General features: G+C 40.4%; 5 protein-coding genes across 5 annotated transcripts; 4 read left to right on the top strand and 1 right to left on the bottom strand.

Annotated features, from left to right (window-relative positions):
• The first annotated feature begins 12 nt into the window (after positions 1-12).
• Positions 13-2,696, top strand: ccdc197 (coiled-coil domain containing 197). The gene is made up of 9 exons (XM_049740460.2): positions 13-294; positions 368-410; positions 800-976; positions 1,062-1,219; positions 1,292-1,374; positions 1,575-1,747; positions 1,819-1,929; positions 2,107-2,223; positions 2,282-2,696. The coding sequence occupies exons 1-9, from the start codon at positions 50-52 to the stop codon at positions 2,465-2,467; spliced, it is 1,293 nt and encodes a 430-aa protein (XP_049596417.1). The 5' UTR covers positions 13-49; the 3' UTR covers positions 2,468-2,696.
• A 330-nt stretch (positions 2,697-3,026) lies between these two features.
• Positions 3,027-5,716, top strand: LOC125980857 (E3 ubiquitin-protein ligase TRIM35-like). The gene is made up of 2 exons (XM_049740459.2): positions 3,027-3,146; positions 3,965-5,716. Exon 2 carries the CDS (start codon positions 4,037-4,039, stop codon positions 5,423-5,425), a length of 1,389 nt encoding a protein of 462 aa, XP_049596416.1. The 5' UTR covers positions 3,027-3,146; positions 3,965-4,036; the 3' UTR covers positions 5,426-5,716.
• A 2,792-nt stretch (positions 5,717-8,508) lies between these two features.
• On the top strand, positions 8,509-10,999 carry LOC125980503 (bone morphogenetic protein 8A-like). The gene is made up of 5 exons (XM_049739717.1): positions 8,509-8,829; positions 9,413-9,558; positions 9,625-9,702; positions 10,023-10,144; positions 10,333-10,999. The coding sequence occupies exons 1-5, from the start codon at positions 8,723-8,725 to the stop codon at positions 10,474-10,476; spliced, it is 597 nt and encodes a 198-aa protein (XP_049595674.1). The 5' UTR covers positions 8,509-8,722; the 3' UTR covers positions 10,477-10,999.
• Positions 11,000-11,340: 341 nt separating this feature from the next.
• LOC125980502 (ubiquitin thioesterase OTUB2) lies at positions 11,341-13,069 on the top strand. The gene is made up of 5 exons (XM_049739716.1): positions 11,341-11,606; positions 11,696-11,814; positions 11,893-11,977; positions 12,043-12,234; positions 12,526-13,069. The coding sequence occupies exons 1-5, from the start codon at positions 11,526-11,528 to the stop codon at positions 12,730-12,732; spliced, it is 684 nt and encodes a 227-aa protein (XP_049595673.1). The 5' UTR covers positions 11,341-11,525; the 3' UTR covers positions 12,733-13,069.
• Positions 13,034-16,649, bottom strand: ddx24 (DEAD (Asp-Glu-Ala-Asp) box helicase 24). The gene is made up of 9 exons (XM_049739711.2): positions 16,474-16,649; positions 15,617-16,388; positions 15,033-15,488; positions 14,730-14,883; positions 14,139-14,648; positions 13,973-14,048; positions 13,655-13,843; positions 13,438-13,567; positions 13,034-13,377 (listed from the first exon to the last, which is right to left on the bottom strand). Exons 2-9 carry the CDS (start codon positions 16,383-16,385, stop codon positions 13,118-13,120), a joined length of 2,544 nt encoding a protein of 847 aa, XP_049595668.1. The 5' UTR covers positions 16,386-16,388; positions 16,474-16,649; the 3' UTR covers positions 13,034-13,117.
• Positions 16,650-16,716: the final 67 nt, after the last annotated feature.

Genomic DNA, 16,716 nt, shown 5'->3' with positions numbered 1-16,716 from the left:
GTCATTTGCATCCCCAGTGCAAACATCTCCGCCTCTTGAGGACGTTGCCATGACAACTGAGAACCGACCCAAGTACATTCCCTTCAGTCTGTCGTGGTCTCTGGGCAACCGAGCGTCGTCCAGAAAAAAAACATCCGGAACGTTCAGCGTTCGTTCGAATGTGGTCAACACTTGTTTACTTGCCATTAACATGATGACCAACACGTTTCCTTTCTTGGCGGACTACGAGCGGCTGAAGCTCAGAGTGGAGAAGAAGACGAGGAACATTTTTATTACTCAGCCCGATGACTGCAGGTAGGCCTGCTCCCCTTTTGATTCCAATCCCACTCAACTCACCCTAAATTATGCACAATGTTCATTTTCTCAGGAAAAGAGAGGAGAATGTGAATTACATACCTGTTGTCACTGAGGTGAGACGAACTTTTGTACTGCACGTGACCAATATGAATTGCAAGAAAATAGAAGGTAAACATGCAATTTCAATTTTTTTAAATGAAAAATAGGACTCAAAACGTGATATTTAATCAAAGCTTGAATGACAAATAAAATTTTTAGTTGCTCTTTTAATCCATATTGTTCTGGGGATTCTGGTGTGCGCACCTTGGCCACCAGAGGGCAGTATAAAAGAGCCATCAGCTCAGACTCAGATGTTCAGCCCTTCACAAAAAATATATACCTCTGAATATTTTCATCTAATTATTAGCTCATGTGCACGAATATTAAAAAGCTTCCAAAGATGTATTTTGCCGACCACCATTACACAGCAAGCAAATGTAATTGTTATTGGGTTGCCATTTAGCCTCCAAGCAGAATCCTCAAGATTGGCGTGAACACCCTACAAAAGACCTTGGTTCTGAAGAAACAAGTCGAGCTGGATGAAGTGAACAACCTTCTTGCACTCAAAAGAGAAGAGTTTAAGCAAAATGTGGAGGAGCTGGCTCAAAGAAAGTCTGAGCTGCAGATAAAATATCAAGAGGTGTGTTTACGGATATGCTACACATGTATTTACATCTTTAAATATTATTTTATTACCGTATGTTGTGACATGCATCTTTGCACAGACAAAAGAGAAAATACAGAAGTTTGAAAAGTTTCTGAGTGACAATGAACTAAAAAGCAATCAAGCTGTGCAGCAGAATAAAGAAGTGCAGGAGCACAATTTAATGAAGCAGCATGAGTTGGAGGAGCTGACTAAACAAATGCAGCAACTTCGAGCTAAGTGAGAGCTTTCACCTTTTTCGTGATGCTCAATATTAACTCCAGTAACATATTTATTCATTTCAATCGACAGGAGGCTCGTTTTGAAGGAGAGACTATCCAAATACAAAATCTACGAGGACTTTTTGATGAAAACATTGGATTATCTTCCAAACGGTATGTGAATATTTGATAATATGTTTGGGTTGAACAGACTCGCCCATGCATCAACTTAGTGCTTGACTTATCGCCAAAGATGTGTTTTGCCATTAAAATCAAGGACACAATTTATTTTGGGTAAACAAAATGAAAGAAAAAAGAAAAGAAATTCCACTTCCAACTGCCATCACTGCATTAGCTGTGCTGCCCTTTTTAAGGTCACCATGAGACCGACTCGGAATATGCAGTCATGCCCATCATCCGGCGCCATGAGACGTTGTGCTTTACCCACCAGCAGCTGCTGCGCCGTTTGGGCCGTGTGGAGGAGGAGGTGGAGCGGGGCAGGCAACAGCTGCACGCCATCGAGCGAGGACACAACTTGCACAAATTGGTTCGGCTTGACCAGTAACGTTCCCCATACGTGGGAGCTTGACCTGACCTGACTTGTTACCTTTTGCTTAGATGGCTAGTAAAGAACTTTATGAACTTCAGAGGGAGTTGGAGAGCTTGAAAGAGAAAAATAAGCAGGAAGAGGACAAACTGCTGAAGGAGCAAGGACAGTCCAGAAAGAAGGTCACACACAAGGAAACTCTTTGCAAACATTCAAGCTGCACCTTTAGAACACTAAAATAAAATCCCACTACATTTAAAAGAGATTTTTTTTTTTTTTTTGCAGGATATGTATATACTTGTATTGTTAGACAAATAAAGTTGGAATATAAAAGCATCATGCATATCATCCTCTCTCAGGCTGAGGAAGTAGGAAGCCTAATTTTGGCCATCAGCAACCTCGCAGAGCAGTGTTACCTGCCAGCGTATGGAACGCTGGAAAACATGAGCACATCCGTAATGATGGACATGGTGAAGGTAAGAAATTAGTTTGGTAGCTTTAATTTGAGTCCAACTAAAGGATAACTGGTTTCAGGAGTACCTCGTGGACAAGGCGGACACAGAGAAGAGAGTGAGGAGACTTATGGAGTGTGGTTCCCTAGCAACGAGTAAAACAGCTTTGACCGACATGAAAGCAAAGGCCTCCATGAGCAGCTTTGGCAGTAAAACGCAACTTAAAAGTCAGAGTAAAGTCAGTAGGACAAGCGATCAATCTAGTTGAGGTGGAGATTTAGAAAAAAAAAAAAACTGATGAAGCTGTGACGATTGATGTGTCCTAAAATATTAACTACTGTGAAAATGTTAAGCAATGGTATATTTAACTATTGTATTTTAACAATAAAGTCAAACGGAGTCATAAAAGCTAAAAGGTTATGAAGAAAATATTTTTGTATGTGAAATGATTCAGTGTTTTGCTTGTGAACTACCACACTATTTCCATTCCATGACAATTTTCTCCTTTTATTTACATTATATATCTATTTGTAACTCAAAAGTGGTCATATTTGTATGCATACAAGGTCAATTGCACATTTGCAACATTAGGCTTCTTGAAAGGCCCTTTATATAATGATGTAAAACAAAGCTGTAGTAAATACAGTCAATCCAACCTCGTTATTATTATTATTATAATTATTATTATATTGTTGTTGTAGTAGTAGGTTTTTGACAGGTGAGAATGAGCTATAATAATAATAATATATATGTATATAATAATATATAAAATATAATAATAATAATACATTTTATTTATAGGGCAAGGTCGATATAATAATAATATAATAATATTGACTGGGCGGCCGTTCTGACGTGTCACAGTAGTGGGCGGACACGTAGAGGCACCGCGGCATTTTCTCGACTCCTCAGTTAGTCCATTTACTTCTGCTTTCATCCGGACCAAGGTATTGTTAAAAGCTTCTTTCTGAAGCCTTAAATATTAATGTAAAAATTATTGATGGGAAGTCATTTAGTCGTCTGTTTATTTTCAAACTAAATGGTGTGATTGTAGGGAGGCACCACACAAATACTTTAGGGGCATCTAGGTTCTTAAATATACGCACCAAATATAATTCATAGGATTAGGAAAGAAGAACCCAGCAGGATATATTCAATTGTGACGATAAGAACTAACAGTAAATTTTGTAATTGAATAAAAGTATGAATAACAAAAAACTAACGAATTATAAAACCATTGTAACATAAAAGATAACCATTATCAATAATTGTTATCAAAAAAAGAAATAAGACATCTAATACGTGCTTTATACGACTACGTATTTAGAAATTAATTGGGGGGGGGGGGGGGGGGCAAGACCTTTCAAGTGCCTGTATAGTGATGCCATCTCATGGACAATTTTATTTACTTCACTCTGGAAGAACAGGATCGTCTTAAAATAATAATAAAAAAAACTGTTTCTATTTCCAACCCTATATTGTGGGAACTAAATGTTTCCACGTCAAAATAACAAGATTTTAAATTGAAATATAACCAAAATTTAGACTTACAAAAATTGTTATTCTTTAAGCCTGGATGCTCTTTGTGCTTTCTTTAAAAGGTAAAAGACTAAGAGTGGAATGTGCTTTGTTTAAAAGTTAGACTTTGATCAAAGAGTGAGAAATAAGGGCCAATTTAATTGAATTGTATAATTGTATTTTGAAGCACATTCTGTGAGTCTGTTGTCCTCCTGCACTTTAACATTTTTGTTTCTTCACACTGCAGGAATAAACGCGAGCCACCTTTTTTTACTGGGCATCAGATCACGACCCCGGCTAGACTGTCTTTGCAGGAGCCATGGCCTCAAAAATTGTAGATGAACTCCGCTGCCCAATGTGTCTGAACATCTATAAAGATCCTGTCATGCTGAAGTGTACCCACAGCATCTGTCGTCTATGTTTGAGGATGTGGTGGGAACAAAAACAAAATAATACGTGTCCTGTCTGCAGGAACAAGTGCCATGTAAAAGATGTGTCTTTGAACTTGATCCTGAGGAATGTGTGTGACATCTACACAAAACACTTGCCAAAGCCCGAGACTATCTGCAGTCTACACGACGAGGAGTTGAAAGTATTCTGTCTGGACCACCAGGAGTGTATATGCCTCATCTGCAAAGAAGCACAAGTCCACGTTGGCCACAAGTTCTGCCCCACCGATGACGTTGCGCAAGATCACAAAAAGAAACTCGAAAAATTCCTGGAAACCGTCAAGGAAAAACAGCAAGATTTAATCAAAGCCCAAAACAACTGCAGTGAACAAGCAGCGTACATCAAGTTCCAGACTAAGGAGGTTGAGAAGAAAATTAAAATGACCTTCAAGGAGCTTCGCGAATTCCTGCACTTGGAGGAGGGAGCCAAATTGGTTGATCTAATGGAGGAAGAACGAAGAAAGAGCCAGATGATGAAAGAGAAGATTGAAACCCTCAGGAAAGACATAGATGCTCTCTCAGGCATAATCCGAGCCACAGAGCAGCAGCTGACCTTGGACCACATTCTCTTCATGAACAACTACAAGACTGCAATGAGCAAAACCCAACAGCTGCCTGACCAACCCAAACCATCTCCAGGAGCTCTGCTGGATGAAGCCAAACATCTGGGCAACCTCAAATTCACTGTGTGGGAACAAATGAAGAAGATAGTATCCTATAGTCCCGTGATCCTGGATCCAAACACGGCCGCCTCACAGTTAAGTCTGTCTGAAGATTTGACCACTGTGAGTTTTAATGGCTGGCAGCAGCTTCCAGCGAATCCAGAGCGTTGCAAATCCTGGAGCCGGGTCCTCGGTTGTGCTTTGAATTCGGGAACACACGTTTGGGATGTTGAGGTGGGAGACTGCACAGATTGGATAGTAGGTGTGGTAGGGGGCGACTCGTGTTTACCACATAGCAACTTTTTATGGGGCATTATATTTCATGACAACAAATATGAAATTTTGTCACTACCATTGAGAAAGAAGGATCTGTCGGTCAAAGTGAAAGTGCAGAGGATCCGAGTTCATGTCGATACCAACGCAAGATCAATTTCATTCTTGGATTCTCTTACAAAAACTGAATTATACACTTGGAAGAACATTCCTAATTGGCCAAACTTGTATGGGAAGTGGATGATCTATCCTTATATTACCACAAATGACAAAGTTCCCCTGAAAATAATACCACTTACCGTGTGTGTTACGACTCAAATTTAATCATTTTCAAAATGACACAATTTTTTGTGTCATTGTCACCGAATTTCATTTAGTCATCCTGAGGCTTTGAACCATAAGAAAAAATATTGAAGCCAAAGGCTCGCCACTAGGTGTCAGAAAATATCCACGTTTTTGCTCTTACTGTATTTCGTTTTTGAAAGTGTAATCAAATTTGTGAAAAATATTGAAGAAAAATACGGTGTTAATTAAGAAATAGATTGTCAGTAATTAAATGTTTCATTTATTTTACTTTATTTAAAAATGGAACAAATAAATAGGCCATTGAATAAATGTCTCATTGTTTTACTTATTAAAATACGGAATGAAATATTTACAAGGTATCTCCATATCTATTGTGTGGTGTAGGACAGGAAATGATCCACCTCAAACTGGATTCATTGTAGTCGAACTGTAATGGCTTCCAAGCTATTTGTGATGTCATTTGTGATAATTTAACAACATTGTCTTTCTCTGCAGCTGTAGAATTTCTTTGGCTACTTGATGGAACGCTTCACCAATGTCGGCTTATCTCCTGCTACTTTCTCGCAGAACACATACTTTGATTCAGGAAGTTAATATCGCACAGCTTTCACAAAAACATAAGCCGCGATACGGAAACGGAGTGGTATTATTGCTACAAAAGTGTTGAGGTGCCCGACAGCTCCACAAGCCTTTCCCATGACCTTCTGTGGCGTGTCCAAGCTGGTGGAGGCCTTCAAGCACAGATGGTCACATGAAGCAACGACAACACAGTCGTCAAAAACACATTTGGCTCTCAGAAAAAAATAATATGATTTTGTTTCTACGAGTTGCATGGTAAATTTGAGATTGACCCTCAGATGACCCATGAATCAAGGTTTCTCTTTTTTTTATCAATGGTATGCTTGAGTGAAGTGGGGAAAATTCCAGAGAGCAGGCAGGTACTAACATGTTCGCCATGTTCTGCAGTTTCTTGGAGAGACTTGAAGGCTGCTGTGAGAATTCCGTCTACCATATGACCATACACGGTAATTAGCTCCAAGCTTCACCTTGACAATGAGTGACCTCCTCAAAGGCTGAACAAAAGTGAAAGGTTCATGGAGTTACGCATTTATGCTTCGCCAGTGGCTCAGTGCCTTAAAAGCAGCTCAAAAAATATTAATTTTATTTTGTGTATTATGATTCACTATATAGTTGTACCTAATGAAGTGTCCACTCGGTCAGTGAGTTCACAGCCAGCCAATCACAAGTATTCTTCTATCTTGAAAACAAACCTCAACTCGTCACTTCTTTCCCAGATATGAGCTTTCCGCTCATGTTGAATGAATGAATGAATGAATGAATGAATGAATGAATGAATGAATGAATTAATGAATGAATGAATGAATGAATCTTTTCAAACATGATTTAAAAAAAAAAAACAATAAAAAACAAACAACAAAAAACAAATCACTGTTCAAAAAGGAGTTGGAAGAAGCCTAGGCTAATCATGTCCTACCCCTATCCATCACTTAGTTCCAAGTGAGAAGATTAAAAATACAAAAGAACAAAAGAAAAACAACAAAAACATCTTATAATCCAAAAGTTTAACAGTAGTCACCTTCATTTTCCTCTTTTTGGTAATTTGCATTCCTTTATACATTGTTTTAAATGTTCATAACTTTCACAGGAAGACTCCTTCATTTTTGCGGTGACTCCCCTTTTTTGTGTGTGTGTTGTAAAAGACGCTTTATTGTAAAGTGTTGAAATATTTGAACTTTGGTTATATTGTTTTTATTACTTGAGATGCATGACAAGGAAGTAATATGTAATATATCTTCTTTGAGGATTAGACTGTTGATAGATTGTCTCGTGTCATCTCAAGTGTGTGGATCTCTTCTTATATTCATGCTTCTCTTTAATACACAAATCTGACCTTTGGATTTGTTTACGGCGCACACTGGACCAGTTGAGTTATACTATTGTAGAAGAAAAAACTACAAAATACTGTTGCAAACTAATCTCTTTGTCAATCATCATGGTGAATCAATTGTAAAATTAAACAGTCATTTTTATTCAAACTTCACTTGGCCTCAACTGTAATATGTTACTAACATTGATTAATGATTAAGGCCTTCCTCCAGTGTGGGCACCACACTTGTGCAACCATTATTTAATTTCAATTGTTTATTTCGACAATGTTGAAGCATGAACTTCCCACACTGGTTGATACATAGCACAGGTGTGTTTCCCTTGCTTGGACAGCTTGAGCGGAAATATCAAATCCTGTGTGGCTCTGTATTTGACCTCCTTATCTGCACCAGCGTGAAACCACCAATGTATTTTTGGCTCTAGCCACCACATTTTTTTTTTTTTTTATCTCCATCATTTATTTGTGTTGGCTTCCCTCACTGTCAGATTTTAACATGGTATACAAAAAGCACCCCTTGTTGCCAGGTGTCTTATTTCTTCCATTGACTTTCCGTCCTTGAGCGTCACCTGCAGAGGGGGATAATATTGTTCGAGTATTTATCAGTGTAGATTTCTACATTTCATGTTTTCCCTGGTCATCCTTGTGCAAATATGGGAAATTTAGTTTAATTTAATTTACCGTAGTTGTCTAAATGCATCCAAAACACATGCAATTGTATTTTGTTATTTTGAATGATGTCTTGTACCATATTAGCGTAGCGAGTCGTCAATCGATGCGATCATTTTGAGTGTCTCTCAATTTTCATCCACTGGTGTGAAACTTGGTGTGAAGACTCACTTTTGACAAAAAAAAAAAAAGACTGAAGAAAAGGCCATATTTAGGAAACACTGAATTTAGTAACTATATCCGACTATCATAAATGGACCCAAAAAAGTTTCAAAATGCCAAAAAACACTGCAAATCTGTCATTTTGGTTTGAAGCGACCATGTTAAGCGAGATAATTTATTTGCTTTAGTTGGCCGCATGTCCGGCCTTGAGTTTGACGCTGTGGAATTATCTTTTTTGATGTTGTTTTATTGGGGCCTCTACGTGCACTGCAGAGCTTGTGGGTGGTTTTGCATCTTCGACTGTTAATTATCGCTTCCTCTCTTTCAGTGTGTTGGCTCATCCTTCACGTTCTCTTTCACACAGACCTGGGGACAGGACAACAATGTTAAACATCTCAAGGCCAAGCAACGCTTCAGGAAGATAAAAAGGCAGTTTTCCCAGGAACTGACAAGCACTACCTTGTGCAGCATCCTCACGTCTGGTCACTCCGAGTGCCACCTGCCACCGCAAGAAGCCAGCAGCTGCCGCCACTGTCATCCTGTTCGCCCGTCGTAGTCCATCCGGCCAGACACCTGAGATGGCCTTCACCTCCGTCGCTGTGATAGCACTGATGTGCTCCTCCGTGATGGCAGCAATTGTCTCGCAGCCCAAGCAAGAAGATGCGCTGCCGCAAGACTTCACCAGGTGAGGCTCAATGAAAAAGCATGTAGTTAGACATTTTAACTTTGTTGGATCTAATGTAACATGTGACCACCATGACAGCATAATCTTAATTCTACTTATAAGACAAAATATTAACAAACAAACAAAACAATAAATCAAATTAATATATAATATTGTATTTTTCGTTAATATATTTTGAACATTTTTGTGAAAATATCTATGACCTGATGTATTGATGAAATATTGAGTATTTGTACTGTAGTTTCTAAAATACATTTTAGTTTTGTTTTACTAACATTTAAAACTTATTCTTGCATTATTTAGTTATGTTTATTTTAGTTTCAATTATTTTTTTGTTGTATTTGTAGTTAATTATATACTTTACTTTTTATATGGTCATTTGTGGACAACTCATTTCAAACACATGCACAATATTTTAATTCATATTTTCTATTATAATTGTCATTTTTATGAATTTAACAAATTGTATTTTATATATATATATAAAATATTGTATTTATATATATATATATATATATATATACACACATTTATAATTTTAGACTTAAATCATTTTGAAGTTACTTTTACTGTTTGCATGCAGGTGCCATGGTGAGTCCTTGCAGTCCATCCGAAAGGAGCTCTTGACTGCTCTCAACCTGGAGACCGAACCACTGTTGCCCAAGGGCAGCAGGAAGCAGTGGAACGCAACTGCTGAGCGACTCAGGAGGGCTGTGGCAGCAATGCCAGGTAGAACTGGAGTGCAATGCAGACAACCTGAATACCAGAAACTTTAACGCCCATTTTCTTCCATAGTCTCTCCCGGCTCCTTCCCTGATGATGGCCACGATGCCTCAGGATGCTGTGGCGAGACCTTAGAGGTTTCCATGACAGGTACACACACACATTAAAAAAAAAAAAAAAAACATACAAATATTGATGGCAATGATAAATGGAATATGTCCTTCATGTGTCTCTTGGCCCCAGGTGGCCAAGGCAGGGACACCAGAAGGAGCAGCACATTGATTTTTTAAGTAAAGCAAAAAATATGTTGCAAAATATATAATTTTTTTCTTGATTTGTGTCTTTACTTTGTTTTATTGAGTGCAATATAAATGGCTGCTATTGTTCTTCTGAGTTGGAATTAAATGATTTGGGATTTTAGCTAAACAAAGATGTTCACTGTGCTAATTCCTTGCATGTTTTTCGTCCAGATCTCGGCTGGGACAATTGGATGATCTATCCTGAGCATGTCACCTGGATGCACTGCGCCCCCTGTGGCTACAGCGCGTCGTGCAGGCCTCAGCCCAACGTCCTCCAACGTGATGACTTGCAGGTCTGTTTGCTACAGATGAATTTTATTTGCTGCCTGTTGAATTAAAAAGTCATTTTAACATAGATGAATAGGTTATTTAGATCCACTGTATAGGAATAAATAACAGCCTTCATGCATAATTGTTGCATCTCAGTTTTGTAATTCGAGATATTGTTTAATACCACTCTTGTGTGTTCCTCTTTCTGCAGGTCCAGGCACCATGTTGCCAGCCCACCGCCCAGAAAAATGTGCCTGTCGTGTACATGGACGAGTGGAACACCATTGTCATCACCTCCATGCCCCTGACCAGCCGCTGCGGCTGCTTGGGCATCATTCAGCCTCCCCAGGAGTAACAATGGTCACTTGTCGTGCAGCACACTTCCTACACTCGAAAATGCTCAAATAACTTCAGTATATTGCCACAAATTTGCATTGTAAAAAAAAAAAAAAAAAGTCCTTTGCCAAGAAATTGATAAGCAATAAAATAGATTACAACATCCTTCCATTCTCAATAGCGCTTATGCTGTTCAGGGTCGCATGGTGTTAGTAACCTTCCTTCAATTTTCTGCAATTCAGTTGAAAAGAAAAAAAAAAAAACAAAGCTAACAAACAGTGACCATATAACTGATTGATTGGTTTGATTTCTTTATACACTGAGTGCTGAACTACGTAAATTGTTTTTGTGACTGGTTCTAGTTCTCACTTTTTTTAACATGGTTACAAATATCACTATTTGTATTTTTTCTTTATATATGTATGCATGTTTATATATTCATAGCACCTCAATCTTCATATATGCTGATGACACATTTCACTTTGTTCATAATTTGTGCTGCCATTTCATGTTTAATAAAGGCATAAAGCCTCTCAAAATGACCTATTTTGTTTGTGCAGTCTTTGTAGATTATTTATACAAGTTTTTTGTAGTTATGCCCCTCCAGCATTTTATTATATAACGTTCATAAATAATTTTCTCCTGTTAAGCACCCTTTTAGCCCAGGAGAGAGAGAAAAATCCCTGGTAGCTTTAATTGCTTGTTTTTTGCCACAGTAACTTTGGACTTGCTTGAAACGTATGACTTGCATATTTATGACGTAAATTCACCTCAACTTTAATGTATCCTTGAAAAAAATACAACATGGGGTAGGACATGACGATGTCGTTACCGTCCGAGTGTTATAATAAAGATGCACTGTACCTTTAAGACACAAACACGTGGTACTCTCATACAGCACTTACTTCCGTCAAAACTAAAAACAAACCTACGGAAGCGGTCGTTGAACGCTATACCCGTGATGTACTTTATCAGCAAAATCTAAAATAATGTCACGTTGCGAAGGAGCATAACGAGCTCGCCGTTCGAAACTGCAGGTTTTGCGATCGCGTTATCTTCCTCCGAAAAATGGAGGCTGGCACTCTGGTGTCTGACAGAGAAGACGTCTCTGTGCTCTTCGAACAACAAAAACATTCCAGAAAATGTCAAGTAGGTTACGTCGCAGCTGGTAACGCAACTATCAAAGTCATTTTTTTTTTTTTGTGTGTGTTTGTTAAATCACTGCTGTGCTTCTTCAGGAATTGAGCGGCTTGTTCTCCTCCGTGAGGAGAGTGCGAGGCGATGGAAATTGTTTTTACAGAGCCTTTTGTTTCGCCTATCTGGAGTCACTTCTGCACGATGTTAAGGCTTTGCAAAGGTCTCTATTATTATTATCATCGTTAAAGAATACCTTTCTTCTTCAACGAAATCTTCTGATTACGTCTTCTGATCTCAGATTCAAGGAGAAAATCATCACGACCAGCGAACACCTCGCCTCTGCAGGATTTGACCAGAGTTCCTTCCAGCTCCACTTGAACACAGTAAGTCGTCTTTTTAAATTATATATTGAACCCATAGTGATATTGAATTGTCTCCACTTAAACAGGTCCTCAATGTCATCGAGCATTGCGAGGGCAGCGAACGGGATGAAATGCTGTTCAGGTTCTTCAACGACCGCATGACGTCGGACAGTGTGGTGCAGTACCTGCGCCTGCTCACCTCCGCACACCTGCAGAACCACGCAGATGATTTCTGCAATTTTGTAGAAGCACCCAGTCTGCAGGTCTACTGTCATCAAGTTAGTTGCTGGCCCATAATGCACAAAGGCATCAAACTCGGGAACAGGAGCGAGCAAACGTTTGTGCTCGGAGGCCACATTTGTTTTTTTAAAATGGACATTACTTTAAAGTAGAACTGCAAAATTAAATAATACATGACTCTCAATGATAAACTCAGCTGTCGTTATATGGCCTCCGTGCCATAGTAAATGATAAACTTAGTTGTCGTTATGTGGCCCCCGTGCCATAGTTTGTTCACCCCTGCTCTTTGGTGTATCTCCTTAAATTAAACTTGTTTTGTCTTTGTGCAGGAAGTAGAAGCAATGGGGATGGAATGTGATCATGTGGACATCCTGGCTCTGACTCAGGCGCTGGACATCTGCATCCATATTGTCTCAATGGACGGCGAAGATGGGCAGTTGGTGCACCACGTTATCCCTGATGGGGCCGAGCCCTCCATGCACCTTCTCCACCACGTATCCCACTTTAGCATTCTGGGTCCACGACCACCACCCTGACTGCTCCACACCCAGTCACAGACATGTGGACTGTGATTCAGCTTAATTCTGAAGAGCATTTTAGGATGTGACTTCTCTTCATACAACCTGAAATATTTTAAAAAAATTATTTAATGACAACAACGATGTACTGTCCTAGCCAAAATATCATGTAGCGCTAACAAATTGTCCAATCAAATTTTAGAGATTACTACTTCTCATACCAGCTTTTATGTCTATGATATACCCTCAGTTTTATTAATATGAGTCAATTTATTTCTTCTGCATTCCAAGTTGTGTGTAATTAGTGAAATAATTATAATTTTCCATTAAAATAATTGTTTTTAATGAGGCAAAACTGCAATGTATGTGATTGCTGTCCAATTCCAATATGTAAAAATTGCATTCAGTGCCGACGTTTTTTCTCCTTTCTTTTTTGGTGCTGCGGCGGCCCAGTTTTTTCATTCTTCTGTGCCGACACACTCATGAGGGCGCTTTGCTCCCCTCTGATGGGCAGATTAGCCAGAGACAGGCGTCCCATCTCAGTGGGGTACTTGGTCTTTGTTAAACTCTTGAACACAGGCTGAGAGAGAAGCTGCTTCAAGTGTTTCTTCATCCCTTTCACCATCTTCTGTTGCCCCCGATCATCGTCATCTCTCCCGTTGCCTGCAGAAGTCGCAAAATCGTCAGTACTCTGCATTTGATTGGTTCTGAACGTGGACTCACCTAGCAAGAGATCTTCGTCAAGGTCGATCTCCATAGCTTCTGCTGCTTGCTTGAACCAGGAGTTGTGTTGTTTTTGCCTGCTGTTGTAGAACTCAACCTTTTCGATCTGTCTGGCCAGGTTGACACGCTCCTGTATTGACATTCACAATTTAAAATAAATGACATACAAACCTAAAACTCTATTTCAAAAGGGGGCTTTGAAGCAACTTGCTCTTACCTTGATTGCCTCCATAAAGTGGAGCTCCACAGGAAACCTGGGCAGCTCCTCATCCTTTTCGAGGTTCTTGTAAATCTTTTTGAAGTTCATCACGTCGTCAGGGCCGATGAGAAGCAAACTTAGACCCTCGTTTGTAGCTCTGGCTGTCCGGCCACTGCGATGGACGTATGTTTCGGATGTGCGAGGAACCTAAAGGTTGGATGAGATGGTGGTGAAAATAATTGAGTCATGCAAAAATGACATCAAAATAAATCACTGAGCATATTTCAAATAAATGCCGTCGCGCCTAAAAGGAGACTGTCAAGTATGAAATGTTACCTGGTAGTGAATGACATGCTGCACATTGGGGATATCCAGACCTCTTGCTGCTACGTCAGTCGTCAGCAACACACAACTGAGGGAAAACATCGGCAAAAGTCAATTTCACAATTGTACAAGTCCAGACTTTGCCGATGGATGTGGGTGGGGGTGGGATCAGCCTCACCTCTCCTTCTCAGCAAACCTCTCCAGGTTTTTCAGCCGCTGCTTCTGGTGCATGTTGGCGTGCAGCGGCAGTGGCGTGTAGTCTAGAATATTCAGCAGCGAGTTGAGTCGCTTGATGCAGTCGATGCTGTTGGCAAACACCATGGTGCGCCCGGGATACTGCAGCAGGAAGTAGTAGAGGAAAAAGTCCTTGTCCTCTTTCTGGCAGTGAATCTGCGTCTCGGTCAAGGTCTCCGCAGTGGCCTGCTTCCTGGTCAGGTCGACGACTTTGGGCTTGGAATTGATCCCTACTTTGGCCATTAGGAGCGCCACCTTGTCAGTCAGCTGCTCCTTCTTCTTCTTCTGCAGCACACGCATGGGTAGGTTGTGGATCATGGTCAGCGTGGCGGAAAACACAAAGTTTTGCCTCTTAGGATTGAGTTGAGTGGTGTTCAGCATCTCCAGAAGAGAATCCAGCTCGGCGAAGTGGCCTCGTTCTACCATGCGGTCGGCTTCGTCGATCACTAAGCTCCTGGAGAACGCACCGGCGTGGACAACAATTATTACCACAGCAAATTACTTTCCATAAGTGCCAAGTAGAGGCGTAACCTACTTGAGCTGTTTGAGGTTGAGAAGGTGTGGATGCTTCTCTTTGATCAAGTCCCACAGACGTCCAGGAGTGGCGATGATGATTTCTGGCCTGTGATTCAACAGCCTCCTCTGCTTCTGTTGCGCCATCCCACCCACTATGATGGCTGTCTTGATGCCTGTGCAAAAGCAACCAAAGTAGCAATGGATGAAAATGTACAATTCTGCAGTTATCACCATAAAATGTGTTTGACGGAGTAATGAAGAAAAAAAAAAGAGGAAATAAAATTTTGTCTCCTGCAAAGCATGCGAATGCACACACGCTCACCAGTAAACTTGGCCACAGCATCTATGTGGTGTTTGACTTGGACTGCCAACTCCCTGGTGGGGGTGAGGACCAATCCCAGCAGAGGTCGAGCCTGGTTCTTCTTCCCCGCATTGGTGTCTACGTCAAACTCAACATCGTCGATGACCTTCACGCAACCAAGCTTTCCATCCTGATCTTGATCGCCATCGTCAGAATCACTGTTTTCCTCATTGTCATCTTCCGCAGATTCTCCTTTGTCACCCTGCCCGCTGATACTTCCTTCTTCCTCGTCAGCCTTCCCGCTGATACTTCCTTCTTCCTCGCCCCGCTCCTCAGGATCAGCTTCAGGGGACTCTGTCAAACTCCCATGTGCCTTGTCTGGATCCACGCCATCGTCCTTGTCATTTTCAACATGTTCCTTCCAATTCAGGATGTTATGGATCATGGGAATGCCAAATGCTAATGTTTTACCACTTCCTGAAATGACAAAATATTTGCCTCAGTCTATTACAGGGATGAGCATTTACAAAAAAAACATTTTTAAATGATTTACAAATTGTGCCTCCTATAATGTGAGGTGTATAATGGTTTGAAGAGACTCTTACCTGTCTCGGCCGCTCCTAAAATATCCAAACGATCTCGGATGGCTGGAGGGAGCACCAGGGCTTGAATTGGGGTCGGTGATGCAAAACCAAGGCTGCTGAGGGCCTTCAATACAAGAGGTGGTACGAACAGGTCTTTCCATGCACTCATATCAACGTTTTCCCCTTCAAAACCAGAAAGGGCAGCTTTGCTCCAGTTATTCTGTTGTTTTTTGGGCCTTTGGTCTTTATTCAGATTGGTGTTGGGATGTTGTCGTCCGTCATTTTGTCTTTGTTTCTTCTTTTTCTTTTTTAATTTAGTCTTAACCTTAAGTTTTGGTTGATCTAAGTTAGTAGTGGCTAGTGCAGCTTCGGATGGATCATCTTGATCAGTTTTCAGTTCCTCTTCCTCACTTGCATCCTCCTGCATTGTCTCATTTTGAGTAGATTCGTTTCTTAAAATGTTCTTTTTTTTCTTTTTCTTGGCAGGTGCAACAGACTTTTCTGATTCTTTTTCGATCACCTCTTCAACTTCCCTTGACTTTCTTTTCTTTCCTTTTTTCTTTCCATCTTCGGGTTCATTCTGTGTCTCAGCTGAAAGCTTATTGATATCCACCACGCGGTAATTTGTCAGTTCTTCAAAACAAACCAGACTGTCCAGAATGCCCTCTTCGGAACAAAGTTCGGGATCTAAATCCACCGCCTTCCATTTGCCCGTCATTTGAATGCTCCGTTTTTTCGGCTTGGGTCGCGCGAAGATCTTTCGCTTCTTTTTTGTCTTATTTGTGTTCATTTTCTGAAAATGTTAACAGAATAAAAGTCAGGGCATCTAAATCAAGCGACGCATGTACTGTTTAGCAATCAGCAGAGCAAGTACTCACTCAAACGGTTTAGAAAATCCTCCTTAGAAAAATCGCAAAAGACCACGCCGCTCCGATTAGCAGCGTAGCTGTGTCGCCTCTTGATTGTGTTTTAAAAAAATAAAATTTATCGAGTTCCAAGACAACCGCACATGTCATACGAGAGTCGCCATTCCTTCTTCTGACGTAATACGTTTCTTTTGTTCTGCAGATGTTTAACGTAACGTTTAGATACATTACCGCCCTCTGCTGGTTTGGCTCAAA

Source organism: Syngnathus scovelli, chromosome 14 (genome assembly GCF_024217435.2).
Source record: "Syngnathus scovelli strain Florida chromosome 14, RoL_Ssco_1.2, whole genome shotgun sequence".
Taxonomy (NCBI): Eukaryota; Metazoa; Chordata; class Actinopteri; order Syngnathiformes; family Syngnathidae; genus Syngnathus; species Syngnathus scovelli.
This window is presented reverse-complemented; position numbering and strand designations above follow the sequence as displayed.

Coding starts and splice junctions, on each gene's coding strand:
- ccdc197 (XM_049740460.2), top strand. CDS start 50: ATGACAACTGAGAACCGACCCAAGTACATTCCCTTCAGTCTGTCGTGG. Junction 1,748..1,818: donor GACACAACTTGCACAAATTG/GTTCGGCTTGAC, acceptor CCTTTTGCTTAG/ATGGCTAGTAAAGAACTTTA. Junction 2,224..2,281: donor TAATGATGGACATGGTGAAG/GTAAGAAATTAG, acceptor AACTGGTTTCAG/GAGTACCTCGTGGACAAGGC.
- LOC125980857 (XM_049740459.2), top strand. CDS start 4,037: ATGGCCTCAAAAATTGTAGATGAACTCCGCTGCCCAATGTGTCTGAAC.
- LOC125980503 (XM_049739717.1), top strand. CDS start 8,723: ATGGCCTTCACCTCCGTCGCTGTGATAGCACTGATGTGCTCCTCCGTG. Junction 9,559..9,624: donor GGCTGTGGCAGCAATGCCAG/GTAGAACTGGAG, acceptor TTTCTTCCATAG/TCTCTCCCGGCTCCTTCCCT. Junction 10,145..10,332: donor TCCAACGTGATGACTTGCAG/GTCTGTTTGCTA, acceptor CTCTTTCTGCAG/GTCCAGGCACCATGTTGCCA.
- LOC125980502 (XM_049739716.1), top strand. CDS start 11,526: ATGGAGGCTGGCACTCTGGTGTCTGACAGAGAAGACGTCTCTGTGCTC. Junction 11,607..11,695: donor AACATTCCAGAAAATGTCAA/GTAGGTTACGTC, acceptor GTGCTTCTTCAG/GAATTGAGCGGCTTGTTCTC. Junction 11,978..12,042: donor TCCAGCTCCACTTGAACACA/GTAAGTCGTCTT, acceptor CCACTTAAACAG/GTCCTCAATGTCATCGAGCA.
- ddx24 (XM_049739711.2), bottom strand. CDS start 16,385: ATGAACACAAATAAGACAAAAAAGAAGCGAAAGATCTTCGCGCGACCC. Junction 15,489..15,616: donor TTTAGGAGCGGCCGAGACAG/GTAAGAGTCTCT, acceptor TTGTCATTTCAG/GAAGTGGTAAAACATTAGCA. Junction 13,568..13,654: donor ACTTTATGGAGGCAATCAAG/GTAAGAGCAAGT, acceptor ATGTCAATACAG/GAGCGTGTCAACCTGGCCAG.